At 42.4% G+C, this 27,118-nt stretch overlaps 1 protein-coding gene across 13 annotated transcripts in view; it reads left to right on the forward strand.

Annotated features, from left to right (window-relative positions):
• CTNND1 (catenin delta 1) overlaps positions 1 to 14,827 on the forward strand; it is a 44,499-nt gene extending 29,672 nt beyond the window's left edge. For 4 of the 13 annotated variants that reach the window (XM_019715390.3, XM_074336418.2, XM_088789600.1 and 1 more), the window contains 14 exons: positions 906 to 1,369; positions 2,474 to 2,657; positions 3,475 to 3,592; positions 4,068 to 4,221; positions 4,632 to 4,649; positions 5,088 to 5,156; positions 5,951 to 6,078; positions 6,173 to 6,323; positions 7,448 to 7,640; positions 7,988 to 8,102; positions 8,485 to 8,572; positions 10,926 to 10,988; positions 11,805 to 11,908; positions 12,324 to 12,667. In XM_019715390.3, the coding sequence (XP_019570949.2) occupies positions 906 to 1,369; positions 2,474 to 2,657; positions 3,475 to 3,592; positions 4,068 to 4,221; positions 4,632 to 4,649; positions 5,088 to 5,156; positions 5,951 to 6,078; positions 6,173 to 6,323; positions 7,448 to 7,640; positions 7,988 to 8,102; positions 8,485 to 8,572; positions 10,926 to 10,988; positions 11,805 to 11,908; positions 12,324 to 12,581 (2,107 nt within the window). In that variant the 3' untranslated portion in view covers positions 12,582 to 12,667. The other 9 variants (XM_074336420.2, XM_019715395.3, XM_019715397.3 and 6 more) reach the window with 5 other exon arrangements.
• Positions 14,828 to 27,118: the final 12,291 nt, after the last annotated feature.

Here is a 27,118-nt window from a genome sequence, read left to right on the forward strand (position 1 = left end):
AATAAATAATAGTGTGACAGACTCACCCTCTAGTGGTTGTGGGTAGTACTGAAATAGGGATAATTACCTCTTTACCTTCCATTGCTTTGTTTCTCTGTTCCTTTTCTTAGTGACTGGATATCCCAAATGTGAGTGTTCAGTAGTCTCTATTTTGACAGAACTGAAGGTATTGTCCTTAGAAATTGGAGGCTAGAAATCATGTCTCCACTACATTTGTTGAGGAGCAGAGATGACCTTGGGATGAAATGAAAACGTTCGCATTTATACCTCATCAATACTTAAGCCAGGTGCTCGTATGACGTAGCAAGAAGTCCTGTGCTGTGTTTGCTCCATCACCTCTTATTTCATAATTTCCAAAATATGGTAAAGAGGGGCTTAAATATGAAGTGTGTGTAAGGGTCTTATCCCACCAGCTGTTTCCTGTGTGTAAATGCCGCATTTCCTGTTTAGCTAAGGGTTTGTAAGAACTGTTCTCAGACATTGCTGACTTCTGTGGTGTTCAGCCAGTTGCTTTGGTTAACTCTGCTATCAGAAGGTTTATTTCAATCTGTATCCAGAAAAGTTAACAGCTGTCAGGTAGGTATCATTCCCTACTAAGCAGGATTTGGTTCCTTTTTTGTGATCAACGGCTGTGAATGCTTGTTACTGTCCTCCACGCTAGTAAATTTCACAGGGAAAAACAACAAACAAAACGTGTAGTTTACAGGTGCTTTAAAAATGATTACCTTACCCCATTAAGAAAAACCAATCAGTGTATCAGTTATGCAAAGGACAGGTAAGATTGAGTATACGAGAACTGGGGTTACTCCTACCTTAAAGATGAGGGGGTGATTTGAGCTTTCCATGAAACCAGACTTGACAGCCTGATGTGTTCCCCTTTCCTTTTGGTTCTCCTAACACTGCAGGAGCTATGAAGACATGATTGGTGAGGAGGTGCCATCGGACCAGTACTACTGGGCTCCTTTGGCCCAGCACGAACGGGGGAGTTTAGCAAGCCTGGATAGCCTGCGCAAAGGAGGGCCCCCGCCTCCCAATTGGAGACAACCCGAGCTGCCGGAGGTCATCGCCATGCTAGGCTTCCGCTTGGATGCCGTCAAGTCCAATGCAGCTGCCTACCTGCAACATCTGTGCTATCGCAATGACAAGGTGAAGACTGACGTCCGGAAGCTCAAGGGCATACCAGTACTGGTGGGATTGTTAGACCACCCCAAAAAGGAAGTACACCTTGGAGCCTGTGGAGCGCTCAAGAATATCTCTTTTGGACGGGACCAGGATAACAAGATCGCCATAAAAAACTGTGATGGTGTTCCGGCCCTTGTGCGATTGCTCCGAAAGGCTCGGGATATGGACCTCACGGAAGTCATTACTGGTGAGTCCTAGGCCTGCGGGAAGCTGGTAGGTCAGGGTCGCTGTGAACCTCTAGAGATGCTGAGACCTACAAGGATTTCCAGTCCTTTCACTTTTGATTAAAGGTTATGAACTGGTGGCCTTGGGGTCAGAGCCATTTCATAGCGTGTTTGGATCACACAAGGTTTTCAAAATTTTGATGAATTGGTTGCTAATGTTTAAAATTCCAACGATTTCACTTATAATTCCTAGATTCTTGGCTTCTATTAAAAATGTGCAAGAACTGGTAACAATGGATCTGTTTTGCTACCTGACAGTAGTTGGTTTGAGCTGATTGAGATATGTGTTCTCCAGTTTGTAGCAATCCCAACACATTCCGTTATCTCTGACTACTGCCATATAGAAAGTTGTCACCCAAACATTGAAGCTGAGTGTCAATTGCCATTTATCCATATTCTTGCAATATCTTTAAATTATCGGCTGTCCTGACTCACCTGCCTGGCATGTGTAGACATTTGAACTTGTGGTCCTTGCTTCAGAAAAATGGTTTTTCACATTGTGGGTTGTGATCCATTAGTATGTATTGAACACAATTTTGTGGGTCACAATCAGTATTCAAATAGAAAAGAAAGGAAGAAAAATACATACATACATACATGCAGTAATAATGATTGGTTCTCAGTTGGGGCAGTCTTGTACCCTGGAAACATTTTTGGCTGTCACAACTTGGGGTGGGGAAGTGCTGCTGGCATCTAATGAGTAAAGGCCAGAGATGCTGCTAAACATCTAACAATGGGCAACACAGCTCCCCACAACAAAGAATTATCTGGCCCAAAAAGTCAGTAGTGCAGACGTTGAGAAGCTGGTGTAGATAGCTCAGAGAGCATTTCTTATGATAAGTGTTGTTTTATGAAACTGTTTCATGATGTGTATGTTTGTATTGAGCCATAATGTAAAATATATTTCTTACCATGGGTCACAGACAAAAGCTTGAATATCATTCATTACAAGGTATTTGGTCATTGGGGAAGACGGAGAAGTGTTGAAATCGGGCCTTCTCTTTGGCATTCTTCAAACATACTAGCTTGGGTGCTGGAGGGCTATCTGACGGAGTTGTCTCTGCCAGGAACCCTGTGGAATCTCTCATCCCATGACTCAATCAAAATGGAGATAGTGGACCATGCACTGCACGCCTTGACAGATGAAGTGATCATTCCGCATTCCGGGTGGGAGCGGGAACCTCATGAAGATTGCAAGCCACGCCACATTGAGTGGGAGTCGGTGCTCACCAACACAGCGGGCTGCCTCAGGTAGCGTGAGGGCTTTGAGAGGATGGAGGTTGAAAGTTTGAGGACTAACTTAAATCTCTTTAAAAAAATTCTTTAGCCTGTCAGTCGGCCTCCGTTCCTGTCTATATTGCTTACTGTGACTCCAGTCTGTCTTTCTGCCGTTGTCATTTCTTCCTCGTGGTCCACACATGCCCGCTATGTTGGTGTGCCTGCTGTTCCCCAGATAGCCTCCCTGCTTCCGGGCCTCTTTGACTTGGTTCATTTAATTTGGTAAACATTTGTTCAATAACTACCACGTGCAAGGCCCTTCTCTCGTCCTGGGCTGTGTCCCTGCCCTCAGTTACCTGTATTGCCGGTCAGTGCAACAACAAGAGTACAGAGTGCGCGAAGGGTAGGGGGTGGGAGAGGAAGGTCTGTTCTTTCTGTCTGTAATGTTCTTCTCTCCTAAACTCAGGCGCCTTTGTTTCATGAAGATTTTCCTGATTTCTTTTATATCCTGTAATAATTGCTGCAGTATATTCTTTCTCTCTTTGGGTTATACTCCTATGTGCTGTGCCTCATTCTTCATTTGTACTTCTATACAAGAAGCATCTATTCCGTCGTAAATTATTGTGGTTGGTATACTTTATTTATACCCTCCCAATTCCTGTCCTGGTTATAAATGTCCTGAAAGCAGGGACTGTCTTACTCAACATGCAGTTGCAGTGCCTTCCTTATAATGGGTATTCACTATTTGTTATAGCGAGTAAAAAAGGTGGTGAGGCTTGTAGATGTTGAGGGAGCTTAAGGGAGGATTTCTGGATTCGAGTCATCTTGATGCCGCTCCCTTTCCCCTTAGGAATGTCAGCTCAGAGAGGAGTGAAGCTCGCCGGAAACTTCGGGAATGTGATGGTTTAGTGGATGCCCTCATTTTCATTGTTCAGGCTGAGATTGGGCAGAAGGATTCAGACAGCAAGGTAAGTTAATGGCTGAGTGAATTCCGTTCATAACAATCGTGAGGTACCTGGAGTGCAGACTTAAGGCCGCAGGCTTCTAAATAACATTAGATACCTATACCAGCCCCTACTCCCTAAAGTGGGTATTCACCTTAGAGGAAAACTGTTTTCTTTAGAATTTCCTTTGCTGATATACGTTAAAGCTCTTTAGCTGGACTTCCAAGATTGTACATTTTTCTAAGTAGGAAAAAGTGAAAAATTTAGGAAAAAGGCCCTAAGTTTAGTGTCAGACACCAAACGGAGGCAGAAACCCTTTCTTAGCCTGGCTACAGGGATTTTGAGAAGTTTGGGCCTCAGAGGCCTTGGGAGAGATGATGGGTTGGACTATGCTTTTGAGGATCGATATTTTAGTGTCTGAATCATGGAAACCTATGCTTGCTGGGACACCACTGTGGGCATCCCCTTCTCCATTGAGCCTTTTCTTTTATGTTCCAAGCTTGTGGAGAACTGTGTTTGCCTCCTTCGGAACCTGTCATATCAAGTTCACCGGGAGATTCCGCAGGCAGAGCGTTACCAAGAGACGCCTCCCAATGTTGCCAACAGCACTGGGCCACATGCTGCAAGTTGCTTTGGGGCCAAGAAGGGCAAAGGTGAGTCTTAGTTCCTTGTCCCTTGCTCTTCAATGTAGGACCAGGAAAGGAACACTCAGGTGTAGAATACCTGCCAAGCAGTACAGGTGTCTGCCTAGTCGAGGATGTCTTTTTGCTCTTCTGCTGCTTTCCCTGTGTTGTGTGCTTCATTCGAGGTGGTGGGGCTGGTGGTGGTGGTGGTGGTGGTGGTGGTGGTGGTGGTGGTGGTGGTGTCATCAGTGACGGGGACAGTAAAGGACGAGAACTCAACTAATCTGGGGCTTTGCCCCCATTCCTCCTTTGTGTTTCCTGTGTTTTTCTTTTCCTCTCTGCTTTCCTGCTTATCTGCCCATGATCCCATTGACATCTCTCTCCTGCATTTTTCTTCCTTAATTTCTCTCTGCTTTCCACCTTGGGTGACGCACTGGAAGATGAGTGGTTCTCCAGAGGTGAGTGGAATCTTTTAAGGCGCTTAAATCTATTTCTAATTTGCATGTTTTGGTTTTAGCTTCCCTAATGTTGCCTTGCTTAACCCTTCCCTGTGGATGCATGTAAGAAAATTCAGTTGAGGAAGACCACTGAAACAAGTTTAGCTTTTTCTGAGCTAATGGATCATGGCATGCTATTTCTGGGCAGCCCTGCCAGTTATCTGAACTCAGGACAATCTCAACAACAGTGGTTAGCCTTATCTTACCAATCTGCTGCCTGTCTTCTGTCATCATTTCAGCGCAGCCCCCTGGGGGCTACTGGGGGCCCACATGTTCCCCCCACCTACCCATTTGATGCATCCCTGATCAAAAGATTTTGACTGAAGAATAAAAAATGTACCAGGGTGGACTCTCCTTTCTTAAACTTTTACCCCTCCCCACCTTTTTTAATTTCTACAGGGAAAAAACCCACAGAAGATCCAGCAAACGACACAGTGGATTTCCCGAAAAGAACTAGTCCCGCTCGAGGTAAGTTGTCTTTTTCTTTTCAGTCTCCAAATGTGTCATAAACACAGTCCACAGAGAAGTAGTTGGTAGTTTAACAGTATACTGTGCAATATGTTCACTGTTCTCTCCAATTTATGGGTTTGAAGTGATGGTGAAAATATTGGGAAACTATAATATTATAGCAACAACTTACAAAAGACTGCTTGTTACAGCAGCTCTTCACAGTGCTTGAGGGTAGGATACGGTTCTGATGGTAGTCTAGACTAGCAGCTTAGGCCCCTAAGTAGCCACTACCGTTCTTGGGACTTAAACTTTCACCTACCAGTTATAAGAAGCCTCTTTATCACAGTTTGGTTCTTTATATTTATCAATAAAGTGAGTCCAAAATTCTCAGCTCTCCATGGATATAGAAGTTATAGATATTGTTAAATCTATGATAGGCCATTTTACTTGGTCACAGAAAAGGTGGGCAGAATGACTCAGTTAAGTTAGAAATAATTAGTTTGAGAAGAGAAATTTTTAACCCTGAGTGGTATCAATGAGCAAATGAACCCCCTGAGTGCCTAGCTCTGAGTGCCCAGCAAGGCCAAGTAAACTGTGGGAGAGAGGAGCTGCATATGATGAGTTCATATCCCTTCTGTTCTTACCATGGATTAATTCTTCTTAAAGCATGGAATCAAGCCTCTGAGTTTGCTACTGGGTGGGTGGGAGAGTTTCGGGAGCCTCAACCCATCAATCCAGAGGACTTCCTGGACGTCCACCACCCACAGCCTGGTCTGTAGGTACTGCTGAGCAGCCTCTGCTTTCTCGTGCAGGCTACGAGCTTTTATTTCAGCCAGAGGTGGTTCGGATATACATCTCGCTCCTCAAGGAGAGCAAGACTCCTGCCATTCTAGAAGCCTCAGCTGGAGCTATCCAGAACTTGTGTGCTGGGCGCTGGACGGTGAGTACCTTTCAGAAGATGGATTTGGAGGTGGGAGACTTGGCTCACTGTTGCGCCATTTGTAATCCGTTTCACCTCCATGTGCTACTTCCAGTACGGCCGATACATCCGCTCTGCTCTGCGCCAGGAGAAGGCTCTTTCTGCCATCGCTGACCTCCTGACCAACGAACACGAGAGGGTGGTGAAAGCTGCGTCCGGGGCGCTGAGAAACCTGGCTGTGGATGCTCGCAACAAAGAACTCATTGGTAAGGAGATGGATGTTCATTCCCTCAGCATCTAGTACAGCGTCTTTAATCCAGCAGGTGCTAAATTATTTATTTATTGAAGTGATTGAGAGGAAGAATCCTAGCCCTCTACAGTTTGTGAATTCAAGGGTTGGAGAGGGTTATATAGTTGACCTTGAACAACAAGGGGGTTAGGAGCTCTGACCCCCCACACAGTCAAATCCACATATAACTTTTGACTCCCCCAAAATTTAACTAGTAGTAGCCTATTTTAGACCGGAAGCCTTAGTGATAACATAAAGAGTTGATTAACACATATTCTGTATATGTATTATATATTTTCACAATAAAGTAAGCTAGAGCAAAGAAAATGTTATTAAGAAAATCATAAGGAAGAGAAAATACAGTATTTATTGAAAAAGATCCATGTATAAGTGGATCCACACAGTTCAATTCATGCTATTCAAGGGGCAACTGTAGTTTAATGGTTCTTGGAAAGACAAGTGGTGATGACTCTTCAAAAATAGAAGAATAATAGCTATTGTTTTTTAAGCACTTACTTTGTTAGTAGGTCTTGTTAAGCACTTCTGTATGTTCTCATTTAATCGGCACCACTTTACAAAGGTCCATTTTTTTATAGGGTAAGGAAACTCAAGGCCAGGTAAGTTAAGTAATTTGCTCAGAGTTACTAGGTTGGTGCAAAAGTAACTGTGGTGTTTGCAATTATTTTTAACCTTTTAAACTGCAATTACTTTTGCACCAACCTAATAATATAGGTTCTATGTGGCAGAGCCCAATTTTTAAAATTTATAATGACTGTACTTTTGAACTATTATAATATTAAATATACTGTTTTCATTAAACTGTCCGAAAGGACTGTGTAGCATATTTGATATAAAGTATTCACATTGTTTCAGTGTGACTGAAAAAGGAAAGAATAAAAAAAGGAAAAGGAAGGACAATAAATTCATGGCTATTCCAGGTCCTTTGCTCTTTGATATGATAACCCTGTAGGAGAATGAAGTGGATTCATGGGGACAGTCCCTATACTTTATGTGATCGAGGCAGGTAAGGATAGTGTTAGGCGCCGCGTGGCCTGACTCAGCTTGTTCTCCCGGCACGTCCCTTCTGTCTTCCTGCTGCAGGTAAACATGCTATCCCTAACTTGGTAAAGAATCTGCCAGGAGGGCAGCAGAGCTCCTCTCAGAATTTCTCTGAGGACACTGTGGTCTCTATTTTGAACACCATCAACGAGGTTATTGCTGAGAACTTGGAGGCTGCCAAAAAGCTTCGAGAGACACAGGGTATCGAGAAGCTGGTGTTGATCAACAAATCAGGGTGAGCTTAACACTTAAAATTACAACTGGAAGAATTTAAGTCTGAGAGGGGAGTTGCTAGGAAGGAGCGTTTCCTGTTTGTTTCTAAGGTTATTTTCCCTTCATTACGTGTACAGTTTGAAGAGGTATTGACCTATTTTCTGTCTTAATGTTGATCCATAAATTGATAATAGACTTTTCCATCAAACATTTTTGTGTGTCACTGTTGGATAGAATACCGGACTTGGTGACCACTTGATCTTGCCCATTTTGGCATTATATTAGTTACATTATATTAGAGAGAACAGCTTCTCAGCTTCTTCCCTGGTCGTACATCCAAATTCCATATGGTGTTACTTTCCTCAAAAGGAACCGTTCAGAAAAAGAAGTTCGAGCAGCAGCACTTGTATTACAGACAATCTGGGGATATAAGGAACTGCGGAAGCCACTGGAAAAAGAAGGATGGAAGAAATCAGACTTTCAGGTAGGATAATTCTTGGGACCAAGACTTGAACTATTTTTTTCCTTGATCTCAGGTAATGCTTCTGTCTTTGGATTCCTCTATTCTCATCACATTAAGTCTACTTTTGACTCAAGTCTCAGATAGTAAAGAAATCATTTGGTTTACCCCACCCCAAAATGAATGGTGCCCACAGTTCATTTGCTGCCAAAATAGCTGTTGTCTTCCTCTGTGTCACTGCCACTGTTAATGCTGGTGGCAGTTAAGGATGATGGCCTTTTGGACTTTCCCAAAATCTGCCATAGCCCTTTGATAGGAGTCATATTTGGGAATAGGGACCTAAAGGTCTGTACCCGCTAAGGAATAAGGCATGGGTGACATTGCTGTATTTTATGTTTGTTTCCAGGTGAATCTAAACAATGCTTCTCGAAGCCAGAGCAGTCATTCATATGATGATAGCACTCTCCCTCTCATTGACCGGAACCAGAAATCAGGTACCGTATCCAGTGGGCATAGCCCTCTGCTTTTATTCCACCTCTGCTATTCTTTAGTGAGCTTACTATCCAAGCAATAGAATATATATTGATTTCTGAGTGAGCTAGTCTTTGGTAGAGGGTAGTAATGGTTCACTCAGGATTGAAGCAGGTAGGCCTGAGCTTTAGAAAATAAAACAAAACAGGCAGTTAGCCCAGGTATCCCCTTGTCTTTGCTTGTGGACTTAAAATGACTGGAAAATGAACCCTAGTCTATTTTCTCTATTTGAAATGCAATTGACATGTAACATTGTATAAATTTAAGGTGTACAACATGATTTGATATATGTATATATTGCAAAATGATTATTTTTTTCTTTTAAATTTCAATGTAATACATGTTTACTGTTGAAAAATTAGAAAATACTGACAATCAGAAAAATAACAATAACAAATCACTTATTTCTATTACCAGAGATACCCACTGCTATTTTGGGTTATATCTTTTAAACACTTTGGTCATGTGAGCAAATACGTTTTCCCCCAAAAGGTGAATCATGTATTTTGTTTTGAAAAAGTTTGCTTTTTCACTTAGGTATATATTGTAATCCTATTTTCTTAATGATAATTAGCCTTTGGCTCCGTCAGGGTTCTTGAAATGCGGTCTTAAAATGTCAAGTCTGTTGACATTTGTGCTGATGGTGCAAAAGCCGTGGTGATGGGGGCTGAGCATGAATCAGGGCAGTGACACCAAACCAAACTAGTCACTGTAGTTTTCATTGCCATGTACTCACAGCTTAAAAAAGAACTGGTTTCACTTAACAGTGCACTTGGTGGAGCTGTGAAAATTATTAATTTTGCTGTTTCTACCCTGGAGTACACATCTTTTTAATATCCTATGCTGATGAAATAGGAAGTACTCAGAAAGTACTCGCTGCATATAAAATTATGATGGCTATCTTGTGGAAAAGCACTTGTGTTACTAGTTGACTAGCCACTCTTTGTGGAACACCATTTTTACTTGAAAAAAATGACTGACAGACAAACTATGGTTATTCAAACTTAGGTATTTGCAGACATTTTCTCAAAAATGAATGCAGGGAGCTTGTCACTTTGAGGAAAAATAACTGACAGTACTTGCTGCCTGAATTTTCTAGTGAAAATTATAATTTTGGAAAACTTGTATCTGCCTTAGTAACGTCCCAATACTTCAAAGACTTTTTAATGAAATCAGTGGTGATACTAATGAATGTGATTTTTCTGACATGGTAAAATGAACATTTTAGAAGATCTGCATAACTATGAACCAGTATTTTCCAAGTGACCAAAGCATGATGTTTCAAAGTCATGCCTGGGTAATGGATCCATTCAAAGTCCAAGACAGAACAATGGATTTTAATTTAACAGAATATGAGGATATCCTTTGTTTGGATTCAGACTTTACACTGCTGCTAACCTTAAAGAAACTCTGTGGAGTACTGTGTTTTCCTGAAAATATGACCTAGCCGGACCATCAGCTCTAATGCATCTTTTGGAGCAAAAATTAATATAAGACCCAGTATTGTATTGTATTATATTATATTATATTATGCCCGGTATTCTATTAATTTTTGCTCCAAAAGACGCATTAGAGCTGATGGTCCGGCTAGGTCTTATTTTTGGGGAAACATGGTATTAGTTAGTAGTGTCGTATCAAAGGATATCCACAATTACCTGAAAGACTATTAAGATTCTCCTCCCCTTTCCAACTTCTTATTTGTGTTTTCTTTATATACTGCAACCAAAATAACATCACAACAGACTGAGTGCAGAAGCTAGATATGAGAATCTAGCTATCTTATATTAAGCCAAACTTTAAAGAGATGTGCAAAAATGTAAAACAATCCTTTTTATAAAAATTTAAACGTGTTATTATTTTAAGATAATTTTTATGAGCGTTTATTTGAGCCAGCGGACGACATGCCGGGGACAAGATCTCAAATGCTCCTTAAAAGTGTTATTTACGTTAACATGGAATAAGTTGATTGTTACTTTTAAGTGAAATAAATAAATATTTAAAATTTCTCAGTGCAGTAGATATTAATCCATACAGCCCACGCCAATGAAAGTTCTTTGGCTCCTCATAATTTTTAATACTGTAAAGGGGCCCTGAAAATTGAAAATTGCTGGCTTAGAGTGAATGGTTAGGAGTCTTTTGGAAAGGAATGTCTTTACGTGCCGTGAGGGCTTTGTCTAGTGCCTGGCACACTGTGTGGGCACTCAGGAAAAATTTAATGGGAGGGAGGGTGGACAGATTAGAGAGCAGTTTTTATGACGAGTATAGGTTTTTTGAAGAGTTAATTTTTGACATGGATAACTTTCTTTCTTCATATAGATAAGAAACCTGATCGGGAAGAAATCCAGATGAGCAATATGGGATCAAACACAAAATCATTAGGTAGGTGATTAATTCCTGTCTAAGGATATGGAGTCGTACTTCATTGGGGTGAGAACTGTCTGGCTCTGCAGTTTTTTTCTAGTACCCTCATCCATTTGCCATCCACCATTTATAGTGGATGTAGTATCCACCATTTGCCATCCCGGAAGAGCACTGGCTGAACATTTCCAATTGGAAGGATGTGAGGAAATTTAGTAAAACTTGATCCATGTACTTTCTTCTGCATTCCCACATGCTCAGAGGTGTTTTAAAAAGTCTTCGTATGCCTTCCTCATTACTACAGTGTCATGTTTGTGTCCCTAAACTGTCACTCAACAGCCTTCATAGTCTGACCTCAGGCGCCCTTTATCTTACCTCCGTGTGCTCTGGTTCAGCCCACCTGGTCTGATTTTCTCTCTCTCCACTCTGCACTTTCTTGATTTTGCTCATGTAATACCTCCTACTGGAATATCCTCCCTATTTGCTTTTCTAAATTCTCCTCCTCCATAAAGGCTTAACTGAAGTCCTGTCTCCTTTGTTAGATCTTTCCTAACTATTGCTGCATACCTCACGGTCTCTTCTCTTCACTCTAATATCCTTACAGACAGAGCTCTTCATTCAGCTTTTTATGTATGTCATACTCTGTGTATTTCATATACGTTGGCTTCCCAATTAGATTCATGTTCTTTTTAAGTCAAGGGTGACCAGAACTTAATGTCTTCTGGAGCATTTGGCAAAGTTCAGTTCCTAACAGAGGTACCTAATTCGCATTTCTCTGCTCAGTATATGTTACACACTAGAGGGGAATATCACGTTTCCGTGTACTTTTTTCATTAGATAACAACTATTCCACACTGAATGAGAGAGGGGACCACAGTAGAACACTGGATCGATCCGGGGATCTAGGCGAAATGGAGCCATTGAAGGGAACACCCCTGATGGTAAATTCTTTTTATATACTGCTGTCCTCCTATGGCTGATTCTGTCGTGAAGCCTGCATGTTTTGTGAGATAGCGAAAAAGGACCTGGTGAAAGACAGCATCCTTTTCTGTAGGGGCTTTCGGGAAAAGTAGTTTTGACTCCTGTTGGGATTTCTTGGGCCATTATTCTGCAATGGTTGAGATGGGGAAGAAGACTATAAACGTGTTACTGACATAACTAACGCTAACTGGTCTGTTCTTATGCATCACTCCTCTTCCTGTTCCTGCCTGTGTTTTCTCAACTGTCTTTCCCTTTTCTTACTAGTATCTCGTTTTGTTTGAGTTTACAGATTTGGGGATTCCCCCTAGATCTGGCACATACTCACGAGGTTCCTATTTCCTTACTCTCATACTAACAAATTGCATGTGTTCACAGCAGGACGAGGGGCAGGAATCTCTGGAGGAAGAGATGGATGTGTTGGTTTTGGATGAGGAGGGGGACCAAGTGTCTTACCCCCCCATGGTATGTCCCCCAGTTACTCCCACGACTATCACGGAGGAAGGCGGTCCCTGTGTGCAGCAGTCTGCCAATCATGCCCATCTGATCAGACCAGAGACACTGGTCTCAGCACGTGGTGCTTGGGGCTCCTCTGTGATTCTTAGCTCTCAGGGCTGGGTCATGCTGCTGGTCTGATGCTCCGTGGTGTGCTCTGCTCTTCCTCCAGATTTGTTTGGCTGTCTTGTGGTCCTCCTTGTTCCCAACCCTATTAACATCTCTTTCTCTTTTTTCCCTACAGCAGAAGATTTAGCACCACTATCTCCACTACATCTGAGCTTATAATATATGTACTTTTATTTTTTGGTGGTGAAATGGACTGACGATTTTTCCCTTTCTTCGCTGGACTATTGTGCCAACTGCCAGGCTGCTTCCTGCCCTTATAGCCCTAAGTGGCTGCCTTCTTTCCATCGACTCCTAACTTCTTCCAGTGAAGTTTAATTGTCCCTTCTCCCCAGATCCTCTCCAATTGCTCCCAAGAACCCTGACTCAGTTATATACATACCTTGAGAAACTGCTGCAGATTAGCTCTTTTTGCCAGCGCTCCCTGGAACTCCTGGCCTTGTGTGGAGGGAAGGGGAGTGGGGATCTTCACTGGAAGCTGTGGGAAGAATTGGAAGTTACACGCTGTACGTGCATTGTACAGCAAGCTGATAAACTGATGATTCTTAATCAAGATTTTTTTTTTCTTGGTGGGGAAGGGACTTTTTGGTTTTTTTGGAGAATGGGAAGTGTGAGCTGTTCCCTTATTCCTGATGACTGTTTTTGAAGCAAAGAAGGCTGGTGACATTGGCACATACCACCTGGCAAGGCCCCTTGAGTGAGTGAAGGTCTCCCAGAACTGAGATTAAGAAACCTTGCTCTCCTCGTCTCCAGGGCAGGGACCGTCAAGGACTTACAGACTCCGTCTCCTCCCCAAGCTTCATACCAGCCCTGGGCTGCCGCTGCCGCTGCCCTACACTGAGGCTGTCCTTACCCTCCGCTCCCGTCCTGTGATAATGTCTGCTGACTTGGCCAGGCCATTGGCAAGAGGCTGTAGAAAGAGGAGAATGTGTCAAGGAAGACTTGGGTGAGAAGGAGCAGAAAGCTGTCTTCTGGGAAGGAGAACCTCTTGGAGGAGCTAGTAGGAATGTACATGAATCAGTTAGTCTGAAACTGGCAGGAAGCTTCAAAGCTGGCTTCCCCCGCCCTTATTTCTCCTTTGCACCCCCTTATAGCCCTGTCCTCCCCTGCCTACTCCCTGGATTGGTTGGCTGACTAAAGGACTTGATGTACATACTTCTGCCCCCTTTACCCTGAAAGGTGGGGAGCGCCCCTGGCTTTGCCTCTTCTTTGTGCCTTTGGCCTGGGGTGCATCTTCTCCTTCCCTTCCACGTGCCTTTCTTTGCCTCTGCAGTCTCATTTCTCATGATTTTGCAAATTGTATTTTGTTGATTCTTACTATTAGCCCTAAATAGCTGAAAGAAGAGGAGAAGTGACCTAGAGAACCTCAGGTTCTCCACTGGCAATTGGTGTAGCCTCTAATTTCAGCCATAGCAAGCTTTTGCTCAACAGTATATGGTTGGGATTTTGCAAAAATCCTGTTCTGATAAATCTCAAAATGAGCTTGATGGGAGGAGTGCGTGGTATGACTCTTATTTCTTAGTTGCCCAGAATATACCATCATCTCTGAAGGGGTTGTAGGGAAATCATTTCCACCCCCCGCCCACCCCATCCCCAAATACCTCCTCCTTTCAGTTTAGTGTATATTAGCTGGTTGGGCTAGAGCGATCAGCAGCTGTGCTGGTTGGTTTTTTTTTTTTTAATCCACTTCCTTATTTGTCTTTTACTCCTCCCCTTAATCTAAAGGCTCAGTTCAGTGCAAACTGGAAATCTTTATTCTTCTCTCCCTCTTCCCTTATATATGGAGGCTATGGGGTAGGAGCAAAGTGCACAACTCACCGCCCCTTTCCCTATGCATTAAAATCCCTCAGTTACCCTCCCCCCCCTTCCCATTTCTTCCCACTCCTTTTCTGGCAGAAAGGAGCCTTTCCCTCTCTGTGACCTTCAGAACATACTGCACAGGGGAAACTGCCCCCATCCGGACCTGGCTCCACTCTTGGTTTCTCTTGTTCTCTTCTGCTCTTTTCTTGGTGCTCTTTTTCTTGGTGGGGTGTGGGTAATAGAACAGCCATGGGCTTTTGGGGACCTTAACTGTTTTTTTTTTTTCTTTTTTTGTTCATAAAAACACTAAACATTCAATTCCAGAAAACCAAAAATGGCACCTTCCACTGAACACTTGTCAGGGGCGTGTCTTCTCCATACCTTTTCTGTTTTTCTTTCTTTCTTGTTAATGCTTTTAAAAACAAATGAGTTTTTTATATAAATAAAGTTTTTAAAGTGTGTATGTGGGGGGTCTGTGTCATTTCTTCACTTTAAGCTCTATCTCTTCCCTTCTTTTCATCTTAATGTATCGGTGGCTGTTTTCTCTCCGTAGCACCCAGAAGGGGGTTGTACCAGGATGGATTTATTTTGAGCTCAGTTCCAACTTTGTCAAGCAACACTCTTTTTAATTATATATGAAACGTTTTCCTCTGAAGATTCTTACAAATTAAATCTGGCTAAGTAAAGCCCGGGAAGCATATTGCTAACTTAGAGATAGGAAACTAAAAGTATAAAGAATTAATGACTTCCTTAGTCACCGGGATTCTGCAGCATTTGACGAAACTAATGTTGAATAAAGTCCATTGCAATACAAAGCCCTCTTGAACGTAAAGCCCTCTTTTTTTTTTTTTTGAGGATTTTATTAGGGAAGGGGAACAGGACTTTATAGAGGAACAGTGTACTTCCAGATTGTCCTTTCAATCTTAGTTGTGGAGGGCGCCGTTCAGCTCCAGGTCCAGTTGCCGTTGTTAGTTGCAGGGGGCACAGCCCACCGTCCCTTGCAGGAGTCGAACTGGCAACCTTGTGGTTGAGAGCCCACTGGCCCATGTGGGAATCGAACCAGCATCGATTTAGGAGCACAGAGCTCCAACCACCTGAGCCACTGGGCCAGCCCCGTAAAGCCCTCTTGAACGTAATGTTTATGGGTAAAAGATTAGAAGCTACCAACTCCAACTGCCCTAATAAATACGGAAATATAGAATTAAAAGTCTCATGTATAGAAGTATTGAAAATTGGGCCATAATGCCTCTTCTCAGGCTATTTGCAACCCTTTAGTAAGACAAGGGACAGGCCTGTGGCTTCCTTTGTGTCCTACCAAATATGTGGGTGGCAAATACTTGTTGGATTAGCAGGGATTGCCTTTACTGCAGAGGTCAAGGATTAAGACCTATGGAAAGAAGCTTATTTTTCTGGGGCCCATATTTCCTGTTCTATAATTAAAAGACTCGAGAATTTATGTAAAACATAAAATGTTTCTGTGTGCCCAATTTTTAGATTAAAAAAATATAGCTGCTTCTGATGATGGTCATGTCTCAATTTTGTTGAATAGGTCTTGTGTTTGAAAACTATTCGGCTAGTGAGACCAGGGTATTTAAGCATTGTAGCTGATACCGTTTAAAGTTTGGTTTGTGTCTGACAGTTTCAGACTAGAAGAATGAAGCACAGCCAAAAAGATGTTTGCTTTCCAAAGAGGTTTGGTAGCCCTACTTGAGATGGTTTTTATCTGTAGAAAAACCTGCTTGCTAGTGAATAGAATAGGCTTTATTTATATTCTTTATTATCCACTGGCATTGAGCTGTATACAAACCCTACTCTTCTCCCCTCTTCCTGGATTGGTTCATTTGTTTCATCTCATTCAATAAATATTTACTGAGTGTCTTCTATACGCTAGGCATTGTTCTGGATTAGAGAATTTAGATCAGAGAATGAAACAGATGGACCCTTTCTCACATATATTGCAGTCCATGAGAATCCTATGTAGATCTGTGATCTAAAAACATTTCTCCTCTTTGCCCTTAAAATAAGGTGTTAAACAGAATGATCTGTAAAGCCCCTATATCTCTTAAGTTTCTTGACACTGATTAGTAATGTTTCTGAAGCCTCTTGGTATCTCTTACACCAATTCTAGGAATGAATCCTATGGATTTTGTCAAGATTTGTCAATGTACCCCCTGATCCTTTAGAGCCTGAGTTGTTTTTCTGTAAGTGGCTATAGATTATGCTCAACCACTCTTCTGCCTCGGTGAGGCTTTTTTTGTGAACACGTTTGTGAAATAACTAGCTGTAATGAGTTTGGCCGTGATGTACTTTCTGACAGAGCTCAAAGCTATGACCTCACTTGGCTACTTCTTTCTTGCTGAACTAATTGCAGTTTGTTACAAACTGGAAACATCGCATCCAGGAAGAACAAGGACCAATCTTTCTAGATTGTCATTTCTCATTTTGTCCGTATCTGAAGTATAGGATAGTAAAGGTTCATTTTGATATTGACATAGATAATTATAGATCAACTAAATCTAGCTTTATAGAGCTGAGAAATACACAAGAATTATGTGGGAACCTTGTTAAAAATGCAGATTCCCATGTTCCATTTCCAAAAATTGATTCACTAGATGGGACTCAGGATTCTGAAATCTTGATAAATCACCTAGGTTATTTTAATGTCTGGTCAGTTGCAATTTAAAACTGATCTGGTGATTAGCGTAAGATTCCGGTCTCAAACTGCAACCCAGGATGACTGGCTCCAACTCCACTGGTGGTAATACTGGTTTCATGGTGACTGGTGACAACCACAGTAAGGGAGGGTGCATAGAGGAAACTGAAAGGGATGGATCGCTTACTTCAGAATGTGAGATAATAGGGATAGGCTGATGGGTAGCATATGGGCTGGAGACACTTCTTACCTTGCAAATTGTCCTGTAGGTAATGCCCAGGTTGCTGAGAGAAGTTAGCCCCTGATGCTGGACCCCCCAGGGCATATAGAATCCCCTGGAGTTGCTGACTTGGACTAAAGTCCCTTCTGGCTACAAAGGGTATTTCAGCTCGAGAGCTAGTGGCCCCACTGGCCAAGGATGTGTGTCTGGAAACTTAAATCACTCCTGAGAGACAAACTACCTCAAGAAAGAAAGTACAGAAATGTAAGAAAAGACATTGAAGGAACTAACTTTTTCATATAACCTGTAACCTCTTTTTTTTTTTTCTTTTAAGATTTTAATTGGGGAAGGGGAACAGAACTTTATTGCGGAACAGTGTGCACTTCCAGGATTTTTTTTTCCAAGTCAAGTTCTCCTTTCAATTGTAGGTGTGGAGGGTGCAGCTCAGCTCCAGGTCCAGTTGCCGTTAGTTGCAGGGGGCGCAGCCCACCATCCCTTGCAGGACTCGAGGAATTGAACTGGCAACCTTGTGGTTGAGAGCCCAGTGGTCCATGTGGGAATCGAACCAGCAGCCTTTGGCATTAGGAGCACGGAGCTCCAACTGCCTGAGCCACCTGGCTGGCCCCTAACTTGTAACCTCCTGACTTTTTTGTTCTCTGTGTCACTTAAAGTATTAATTAGTTCTTCAGTTGATCCACCCAGAATTGGTGGGTCAGACATGGATGGAGAGAAAGCTGGAGGAAAGCATCAGTGAAAATAATTATTTTAGTTTGTCTATATTGTTATATTGTCTGTGTAAGAACGTCCAAACCTGTAGGGAATTTGCATAAAAATTTCTGTGCGCTAAACAGGGTTCACCTGGAAGCAAGATCTCAATAGACTGGTCAAAATGCTTACTAGAATGACTGCAGTTTCTTTTATGTATTTGGAAGTAAGGAGGAAACCTAAGGAAGATTATATGAAGGTAGGAGAAAGCAGGGTGGGGGATTGGATTACAGGATAGTTAACAAGATACATGCTCCCTTGAGGGTGGTTATGGGGTCTGAAAAAGGATTACTCTGGCATTTCAAAGGTGAGTTAACTTAGATGCACAAGAACAATGGACAGGCCTGGCTTAAGGCAAGGATAAAATTTTTGCTAAAGAAGTTATATGCCTGCGGCGTGACTACCCCCCATAACCTGCCCAGTTAGGAATTTATGATCAGGATATTGTGGACAAAAACCCCATTTTTTGTCCACGGTATCCTGACTTATGTTTTTCTCCTTTTATGTTGTATGAAATGACCAGGGCCAGCTATCAACAAACGGATTGAGTCAAGAGCTTTACACCTGTTAGTATAATTGTAGAAGCCATAAGCATTATTGTAAGCGTGTGGCAATTCGCTTCTTTGGTTTCTTTTTAGCTGAGGAAAAATGCTACATTTCTCTCCATATACATACATTTCTATCACTGTTGAAAAGGACAGGTTCTTCCACTTTATCGAGGATAAGGAGGGATTACTATCTTGCTGCCTTTCCCCAGACATCTCTAGTATTAAAAGTCAAATAGTCTGAATGTCGTAAGACATTTGTGTCTGAAGAAAAGGAAAATACGGGCTATGGGTGGTGATACTGTGTCAGGCACTTACTGTGCCATTGTCCGCACCTCGGTCCTTTTTTTCTTCACCTTTAAGGCAAAGGTTAGCCTTCGTCTTCTGCAAACCTTGGACTCGGGGCCTGTTTACAACCAACTCTTGTCAGAGTCAAGGGTAGGGGTGTATAGTGTGTGTAGGTGGAACAGATGCTGGCTTCTGTTTCTGGCATTGTGGGTGGGTCAGACACTCTGAAGTCCTTTCAGCAGAAACAAGATCCTGGGTAAAATGTGTTTATAAAAAAATACTTATAAACACATTGCTGAATAAGCACAAAAGTACGAAATCCACGGATCTTCAAAATGAAGTGAAAACAAATCCTAGGAAGTAAGCAACTGCTAAAGCTAGCTTTTACTCAGAGCTTTTGCCAAACTCAGCAGACTTCAACCATCACCTTTAGGGACTACATGGGGTATGGGAAACAGGAAATGAATCTAGCAGGTAACTCCAGGTCCAGCTAGTTCACCTCAGTGTTAAGGTGAACAAGGAATTAACTGGAGAAGGGGTCAACAAGGAACATGCTGTCTCAACCTTGGTGCTAGATGGAAGGAAAAAGTATCTTCCCTGAGAGCTCAACCAGAAGACAGGCCCTCTGTGGGTTTTCAGTCCAAATTTATGCTACCTCTGTGATCCAAAATACCTTAACTGGCGAATTTAAAGTGGTACTTGTTCATGCCTCCAGGTGATTTCCTGAATGAAGCAAATGCAATCCCTCTAAGGCCTCAAAACAATTCCCACAGATAAACTCCAAAGGCATATGAGCAGCCCTGCTCAAAAATTGTAAGATGCACAAAGAAATAAGGCATCACGAGTCAAAAGGGACCAAATACAGAAGTTGATCCTTAAATACTTCCGATGTTGGCATTACCACACAAACTAATGAAATAACGTTTAGATTAATGAACTAAAAAAATGATAGAGAACCCAGCAGATTTTGGGGGTAAATTTTTTTTTTTTTAAATAGTGTTTGAAATTGTTCTCATTTTTTTTTTTTTTTTTTAAATTGTATATTGGGGAAGAGTATGTTTCTCCAGGGCCCATCAGCTCCAAGTTTTCCTTCAATCTAGTTTTGGAGGGCACAACTCAGCTCCAAGTACAGTCACCATTTCCAGTCTTTAGTTGCAAGGGGCGCAGCCCACCAACCCCTGCAGGAATTGAACCGCAACCTTGTTGAGAGCTCGCGGTCTAACCAACTGAGCCATCCGGCTGCCCTTGTGGGGAAAAGTCTTGAATTATAAATCAAAAATACAAATTTGGATTAAATAGATTGGAGAAATTGAAAGCGTACTAGGGAATTGGAAGATAGTTCTCAAGAGATTATCCAGAATACAGTCCATAGAAGAAAAAGGAGAAAGAGAAGAAAGAATGGAAGATAGTGAAGAGTTGGGATGTGGACAACAGAGCACAAATGAGATTTTTTAAAGATTGAAGTTTATTGGGGTGACAATTGTTGGTAAAGGTACATAGGTTTCAGGTGTACAATTCTATATTACATCATCTATATATCACGTGTGTTCACCATCCAGAGTCCGTTCTCTTTCCATCACCATATTTTTGAAATGAGATCTTATTGTACATTATCTGGAGCTCCAGGAGGAGATGACAGAAGAGGCAACATCCACAGAAGTAATGGCTGATAAATTTACAGAGCTGGTGAAAGGCAACAAACCTCAGATTTAGGAATCCCAATGAATTTTTAGCAAGATAAAAAACAGCTCCTATCTAGAGACATCAGGTGAAAATCAGAAAACCTAAGATCTTGTGCAGCTGGAGAGAATATACAAAATACCTATGGGAAACAGTCCAGGTGGGTAACTTCTCAGCATAAGGAAAAGCCAGAGAACAGTGGAATTCCTAACCTTCATCCTATTAAGAACAAAAGAACTGTCATGGAAATTGACTCTTAGTGAAACTTTTAAGGAAGACCTAACATTTTCAGACAAGCAGTTTCCCACTCAGACAAGGTAATTTCTACCGGATATCCTTGAGGCGGAGGAAAATGATCTCAAGTGGAGTCAGATACAAGAAGGAACACTGAACAAAGGTATTGATAAATAATGTTGATAACAGTAAGCATTGATTGTAAAAGCAGTGAGTAATTTGTGGGAGGGAAATTACAATATTGGAAAACAGTACCATGTAAGTTGTGATTAGAACACTGATTTTCATGTTCTTACCTTTGGGAGGAAAGTAAAGATACTGATTAACGATATTTTTTGTGAGACTAAATACATTTAGCTAGAATGACCACTGAAGAATAGACAAGATTCAAAAGGGAAGAAGGCAAGAGGCAGGTGAAGGGAGTTAGAACTGGTGTTCCCTCTGACAGAACAAGCTGAGCTCTGCAGGGCACCAGTTGTAGGAGGTGAAAGAACCTACCTCTGTGTCAGTACTGGGGCGTAGAATGTGGCAAATGAAGCAGATGTGTGCAGAAGGAGCAGCGAGTGAAGTGTACGAAGGGGCAAAGAGAGCAGGTCCGAGGCAATTTCTATTAAAGCAAAGTTAAAATGTAAGTAAATGTTATTTGCTGGCTGGTATGTGAGTTGGTCAGCCTGACTTAGAGATAAGTCAGGACAAAATATTTTCGTATCTTGCTGACTAAATTGCCGCCTGCTTGAGTACAGTCTTACTGGTCTGAGTGGCCTCACCACATCCTAATAGGGCTTGTCCCTGAGTAGGGCTGCGCTAAGGCTGGAGGCTGCCCTTTGACATGAGGGAGATGTACCCTTTTTTTTTTAGGGACTGGAGGCTTTAGAGCAGAGGGAGCCAAGGGGGAACCTTGGGCTGCGCAAGCTCCAACCTGGGTCATGGGTCATCTGTGCCCTAAGAGGGGCTTTCTCCCGGATGTTGATTGAAATCTTGGATTGTTGGTGATATATTGCTGTGGCACACATTACGGCAGACGTTTCTTTGAAGTGTATGCACCTGTGATGACGCCAGGCGTAGCTTTCGGAAGGGACCAGGACGGGCTATCGAATGTCTTATGCAAATGCCTGTTGCTTTAATCCATTAATTCTTTTCTCCTTTTCTCTCTGTGGGGGTTACGACCTCTGAAATGTAGCTCATAGGTTCTGGAGATGACTCAGAATGGTAATATATATGAAGGAACTTAGCACCGAGCTCTGGCTCTGGAACCCGAGTGCCTGAGTTCAAGTCCTTATTCTGCTACTGAGCTGTGAGCACCTGGGCAGATTTTTTACGCTTTTGGTTCTTTTCATCATAGTTAACACGGGAATAATAATACCTATACTTCGGGTCATGAAGAGTAAATGAGACAATGAATGCAGTTGCACTTAGAATAGTGTCTGGCCTATCGGGAGAGTATTGTATCAATCACCAGGTACTTCTCTATATATGTAGATATAATTCATATTTATGTTTAGTTCTATGATTACTCTGCTCAGTTATTGTATCCAACTATTTCAGGGATGATTTCAAGGGCAACTCCAAATAACAAAAGCACATGGTGTACGTGTCTGGCCCTTAGGAAAAGGCGTGTTAATTATCGGGTGGGTATTTAGTTAGGCCTCTTTGGCCCAGGCCCTGTTCTAAGTGCTCAAATGTTAGGACCTTTAGGAAAGAATATTGGACAGCTTCGACTCTACTGTGTGCTAGGTCCCGGTGGGCACATCCCTTAAGGCTGGTGGTGCCTGTGACAATGCATAGACTTCTCTGAACCGGAATGGGCTATCCTTGCAGAATACCAAGATTTTCCTCTGTATGTCTGAACCCTGGAGAGGTACAGAAGTGCTCTCCGTGCAGAACCCATGAGAGGCATGAGGGATTTAAGTGAATGAAAGAATGAAGAAAAAGCTACATACATTTGCTCAGTGCCCTGCAACGTGCTAGGCCCTGTACTGGGCGTGGAACCACTGGAGTGAGCACAGGGCCTTGTCCTCCAGGAACTTGTGGTGAACGCCCCTGAGGGCAGAGGTTTTAAGCAGTGAAGTGACCAGATCACGAGCTGTGGAGAATAGTATAGAAGGGAAAGGATAAGATGACTTGTTAGAGGAAGCAACAAGATTCTACGCAAGAGATGATGGTGGCCTAGACTAGGTCTTAATGTAGAGATAAACGTTTATCAATTTCAGGTCTGTTTAGCAATGATGGTTATAACTAAAATTTAGTGCTTAGTATGGGTACCACATAGGTGCTTTGACTATGTTGACATTTAATCTCCACAGCAACCCGATAAGGAGGAGAATGACATGAGTATATATAATAGCAAATGTCTTGGGGCCAAGCTTTGTGTGAAAGGATTCACATGTATTGTTCCTTTTAAATATTTACTGCAACTCTGATTATCCCCATCTGACAGATGAAGAAATCAACTCTAAGAGCAACTAAGTGACTTGCCTTAGGTTATACTCAGTGGCCAAGGTCCGATTTCTACTAGATTTGTTTGATTCTCAAGCCCCTGTTTTTAATTTCCAAGAATGCTTCTTGATACTTAAATGGCAGAATTGACAGAACAGGATGAGGGCATGGGAAAGAGTTAAGAGTTAAGGATGGTTTCCTGGTGTGTGGTTGGTGTCAGTCACTGATTGAGGTAGGAAATAGTAGAAGGAATGGTTGGAGAGGAAAAGTTTAGTTACAAGTAGAGTTTGAGCTAACAGGGAGACATTGAGGGGAAGTATCCAGTACGTGGGGCTGGAGCTCAGGAGAGAGGCCTGAATTCTAAATAGAAATCTGGCAGTCAACCTACAGGTGACATTTCAAGCTATGGGAGTAGCTGAGCTGGCCCAGGGAGTGTTAGTGTGAGGACAGCGAAGGAAACGGTTTAGAGTTAAACCCTGGTGTTATATCAATATTAAGAGGGGAAAGGAGATCCTGAAAAAGGACTAAAAGAAGGGTAAAGCGTTTGTTTCCTGAAGTGGTGATGTCACTAAGGGAACGAAACTATGGAGAAATACCTAATCTAAGAGCACTTTTTTTTTTAAAAGAAGCCCGCATGTCTTCCCAATGCAAAGAGAAGTAACTAGCAGCAAACAGAGTAAGGTTTGCTTTTATCTGTTTTATCTTAAGCTGATATGTTAATTTCTCTTCTGATCTTCCTGTAGTATTTGTTTGGATCTTGATCTGGGGTCTGGAACCCTAGAGGGCATGGATTCAATCTTCTTTTAACTCTTCTTCCCTCAACCACTTTATCAATTGGAAAAAATGGGCGATAGCTCAGATTCTTCCCACAATTGGGTTTGTGCCATGGACCTCTCTCTACTCATTCTCCCTACTCCTCTTTTTCTTGCCTCTCGATCCCGCTCTTTCTTTGTTTTCCTTTTTATTTCTCTGCCACTACATCTCTGCCACTACATCTCTGCCACTCCAGACAGAGTTGCCACTCCAGTGGTGACAGTTGCTGCCACTCCAGACTTGCAGTATCTGGCAGCCTGTCAAGAATCACCAATCTCTGGTTTCCCATCTCCCTGCTCAGAAGTTTGTTCCTCTAAGGAAGGTGCATGTAGCTGATAGGGCGGAGCCGTCTTCCCCTCTGTGACTGATAGAAGGGAGCCACTGCGTGCCCGGTTGCTCCGTCATTGAGTCCTCCATGCAGCGCAGAGATGGGGATCCCGGACGATTGGCGGGACTGACCCGAGAACACATCCCTTTTATTCTTTGCATTTATGTCCTTCCCCTGTGGCTTCCCCTGATTCCAACAGACCTATTGCCACATCTGCTCGTACTCTCAGGGGTGACATGGGACCAGTGCAGGCTGGGGACTTTGTCCTTACAGAGTAGTTCACCTATGAGACAGGACAAAGCACCAAGTCCGGAGCATAGTAGGTGCTGAGTACTAAGTACATGGTGACATCCAGTGATAGATAACAAATGAGTGCCCTCCGCTGGCAGAACCCATCCTCGCCAGGCGTCTCCAGCTCTGGCAAGAGGGTGTGCACGGTCAGCACAGCGCACCTGAGCCCCAACCTGCCACATACATCGTTTTGGTTTTTTTTAATCTTTTTTCGCAAAATTTAAAGTAACAGGAGATTATAGAATTAAAGTTCCTCACTCCTTTTATGTACTCAGGGAAAACTACTGTTTAATGATTTGTAGGATGTCCTTCCAGATACCTTTCTGTATGTGCTTATATAGCGTAGAATTCTTTTTTTTTTTTTTTTTTTTTTAGTTTCAGGTGTACAAAACAATGCAATAGTTAGACATTTCACCCCTCACTAAGTGGTAACCCCCCACCCTCAATTGATTGCTCTGCTGGCATCGTATTAGAATTATTTCTAATGGAATTAATCTGTGCTCTGCAACTTGTTTTTCCCCCATAAAAATATGTCATGGACATATAGTACATACAGGTCTACCTTAATTTCCTTGTGGTTTCTTGGTTTATTACTGTAAGTCTGCCCTAATTTTATTTATTACCCTGCGTATTCTTGCTTCTGGGCCACCTTTTTGTGGCCAGCATGGAACCCAATATCCCACTTGCTCAGGAAGCTTTGGTTCTGGTGGAATCTCTAGCCAGTGACCACGATCCAGTGGTTAGGATGAGCATACATCCCCTCTGCCCTCCCCTCTGGCTGGCTCAGCCTGTCCACCTCCTCAGCCCACCGGCCCAGAGGATTCGTCAGTAAGCTTCCTACTGCCCTGTGCCCCTGGGCTGAGGTACCATGCATCACACCTTTCCGTTCCCTCAGAACACAGTGGAGGACTTGGGCTTTTTCCTCAGACTTCATTTGGAGATTGCTTCATTTGGGGATTGCTCTGCCTGCTGTCCCCAGACGTGATGTGACTGCAGAGACAGGACGTGCGACGCAGTGGGCTTTGAGTCCTAGCCAGTCACTTGAAGACTGCAACCTGCTCTGACTGGTTACTGATGGAATTCCAAGGAGACCCCAGCTCAACCTGACCTCACCATGTCTCCTTTTCTGTCCTTTTGAGAAGTCAGGTCCCAAGCTCTGTCTTGGTCTGGTTAACATCTGGCTGCACACTTAGTAACTCCGGTCTGACTCCATCATTACTTCTTGTAGAGCATCTTGAATTCTGATAATTCTTATTCTACTGATGGTTACCTCATTGCCAGTTGTTTTGTAACTTGGCTTCTACATAATGCCACTTAAGTGATAAGGCTTTTTTAAAGTGAAATTCTCACTCCATTAGTATTTCATTCATCCTGCCAATATCTGTTCAATAACTACATTATGCAAATACTAGGGCCAGAGGCCATTCCTGTCTTTGAGAACCTCCAGTCCCAGGAGGCATTAAATTTATGAATTAATAAGATAAGCATTAGTATAATATCTTTCTAGCATTACAAGAGGGGTGAACTCTGCTGGGAGGGAGAGCAAGGCTTCACTAAGAAGTGATATTTAGGTTGGTTTGAAAGGATAAATAACTAGGATTCCACCAATTGGAGGAGATGTGAAGTCATGCAGGTCAGATGGAATAATGTGCAAAAGTACAAAGATGTAGAAATAACATGGCTCACTGGGTATCCTAGTAGGTGAGGGAAAGTTATTAAACATTTCATCTAATAAATGAAGGAGTGATTGAAATAGAATGTCACCATTTTGTAATCTTCAACAAATGGATCTTAAGGCATTGCGCATCAACAGCTACTAACACCACAAAAAAAAGAAAAAAAGAAAGCCTGAGACTGATCAAGGCTGTGGATCCAGCTGTTATTTTACAGTAATACAGAAGCTGGGGGCAATGTTCAACTACACCATGGGGATGCAATTAGCAAAACGAGGGGGTGTGGGCTGCAAAACAAATGATCCAATTTCTTTGATACAAATTAATTGCAAGAAAAGATGGAAGGAGACCTTTAGATTAAAAGTAAGACATTAACCAACCTCGATGCATGGGTCTTATTTGCATCCTGATATAAAGAAGGCATTTTATGAGACAAATGTCAATTTGAATACTGGATACTTGATATTACTAAGGGATTATTATTTTTTTTAGATGTGACAGTGGTATTGTGGGTTATAATGAGTTCCTTATCAATTTGAGCAACGTGACTAAATTTTAATGAATAAAATGTTATGAAGAAATGTGCTTCTAAGTGGCCTAGGGGAAGAGTGAATGGGGGTATAAATGAAACAAGGTTGGCTGTGAGCTGATGATCATTGAAGCGGGTTGCGGGTATGTGGAGGTTCATGATAGTATTCTATTTGATTTTTATGTATATTGGGAATTCTCCATAATAAAAAGTTTAAGAAAATGCTGAATTTGGGAGCTAATTGCTCCAGGAAGCTGAAGCACAGCAGGAAATGGAGCTCGGAAGGGGGGTTGGCAA

The sequence above is a fragment of the Rhinolophus sinicus genome, chromosome 14, assembly GCF_057876585.1.
Source record: "Rhinolophus sinicus isolate RSI-liver-muscle chromosome 14, RSI-T2T, whole genome shotgun sequence".
Taxonomy (NCBI): Eukaryota; Metazoa; Chordata; class Mammalia; order Chiroptera; family Rhinolophidae; genus Rhinolophus; species Rhinolophus sinicus.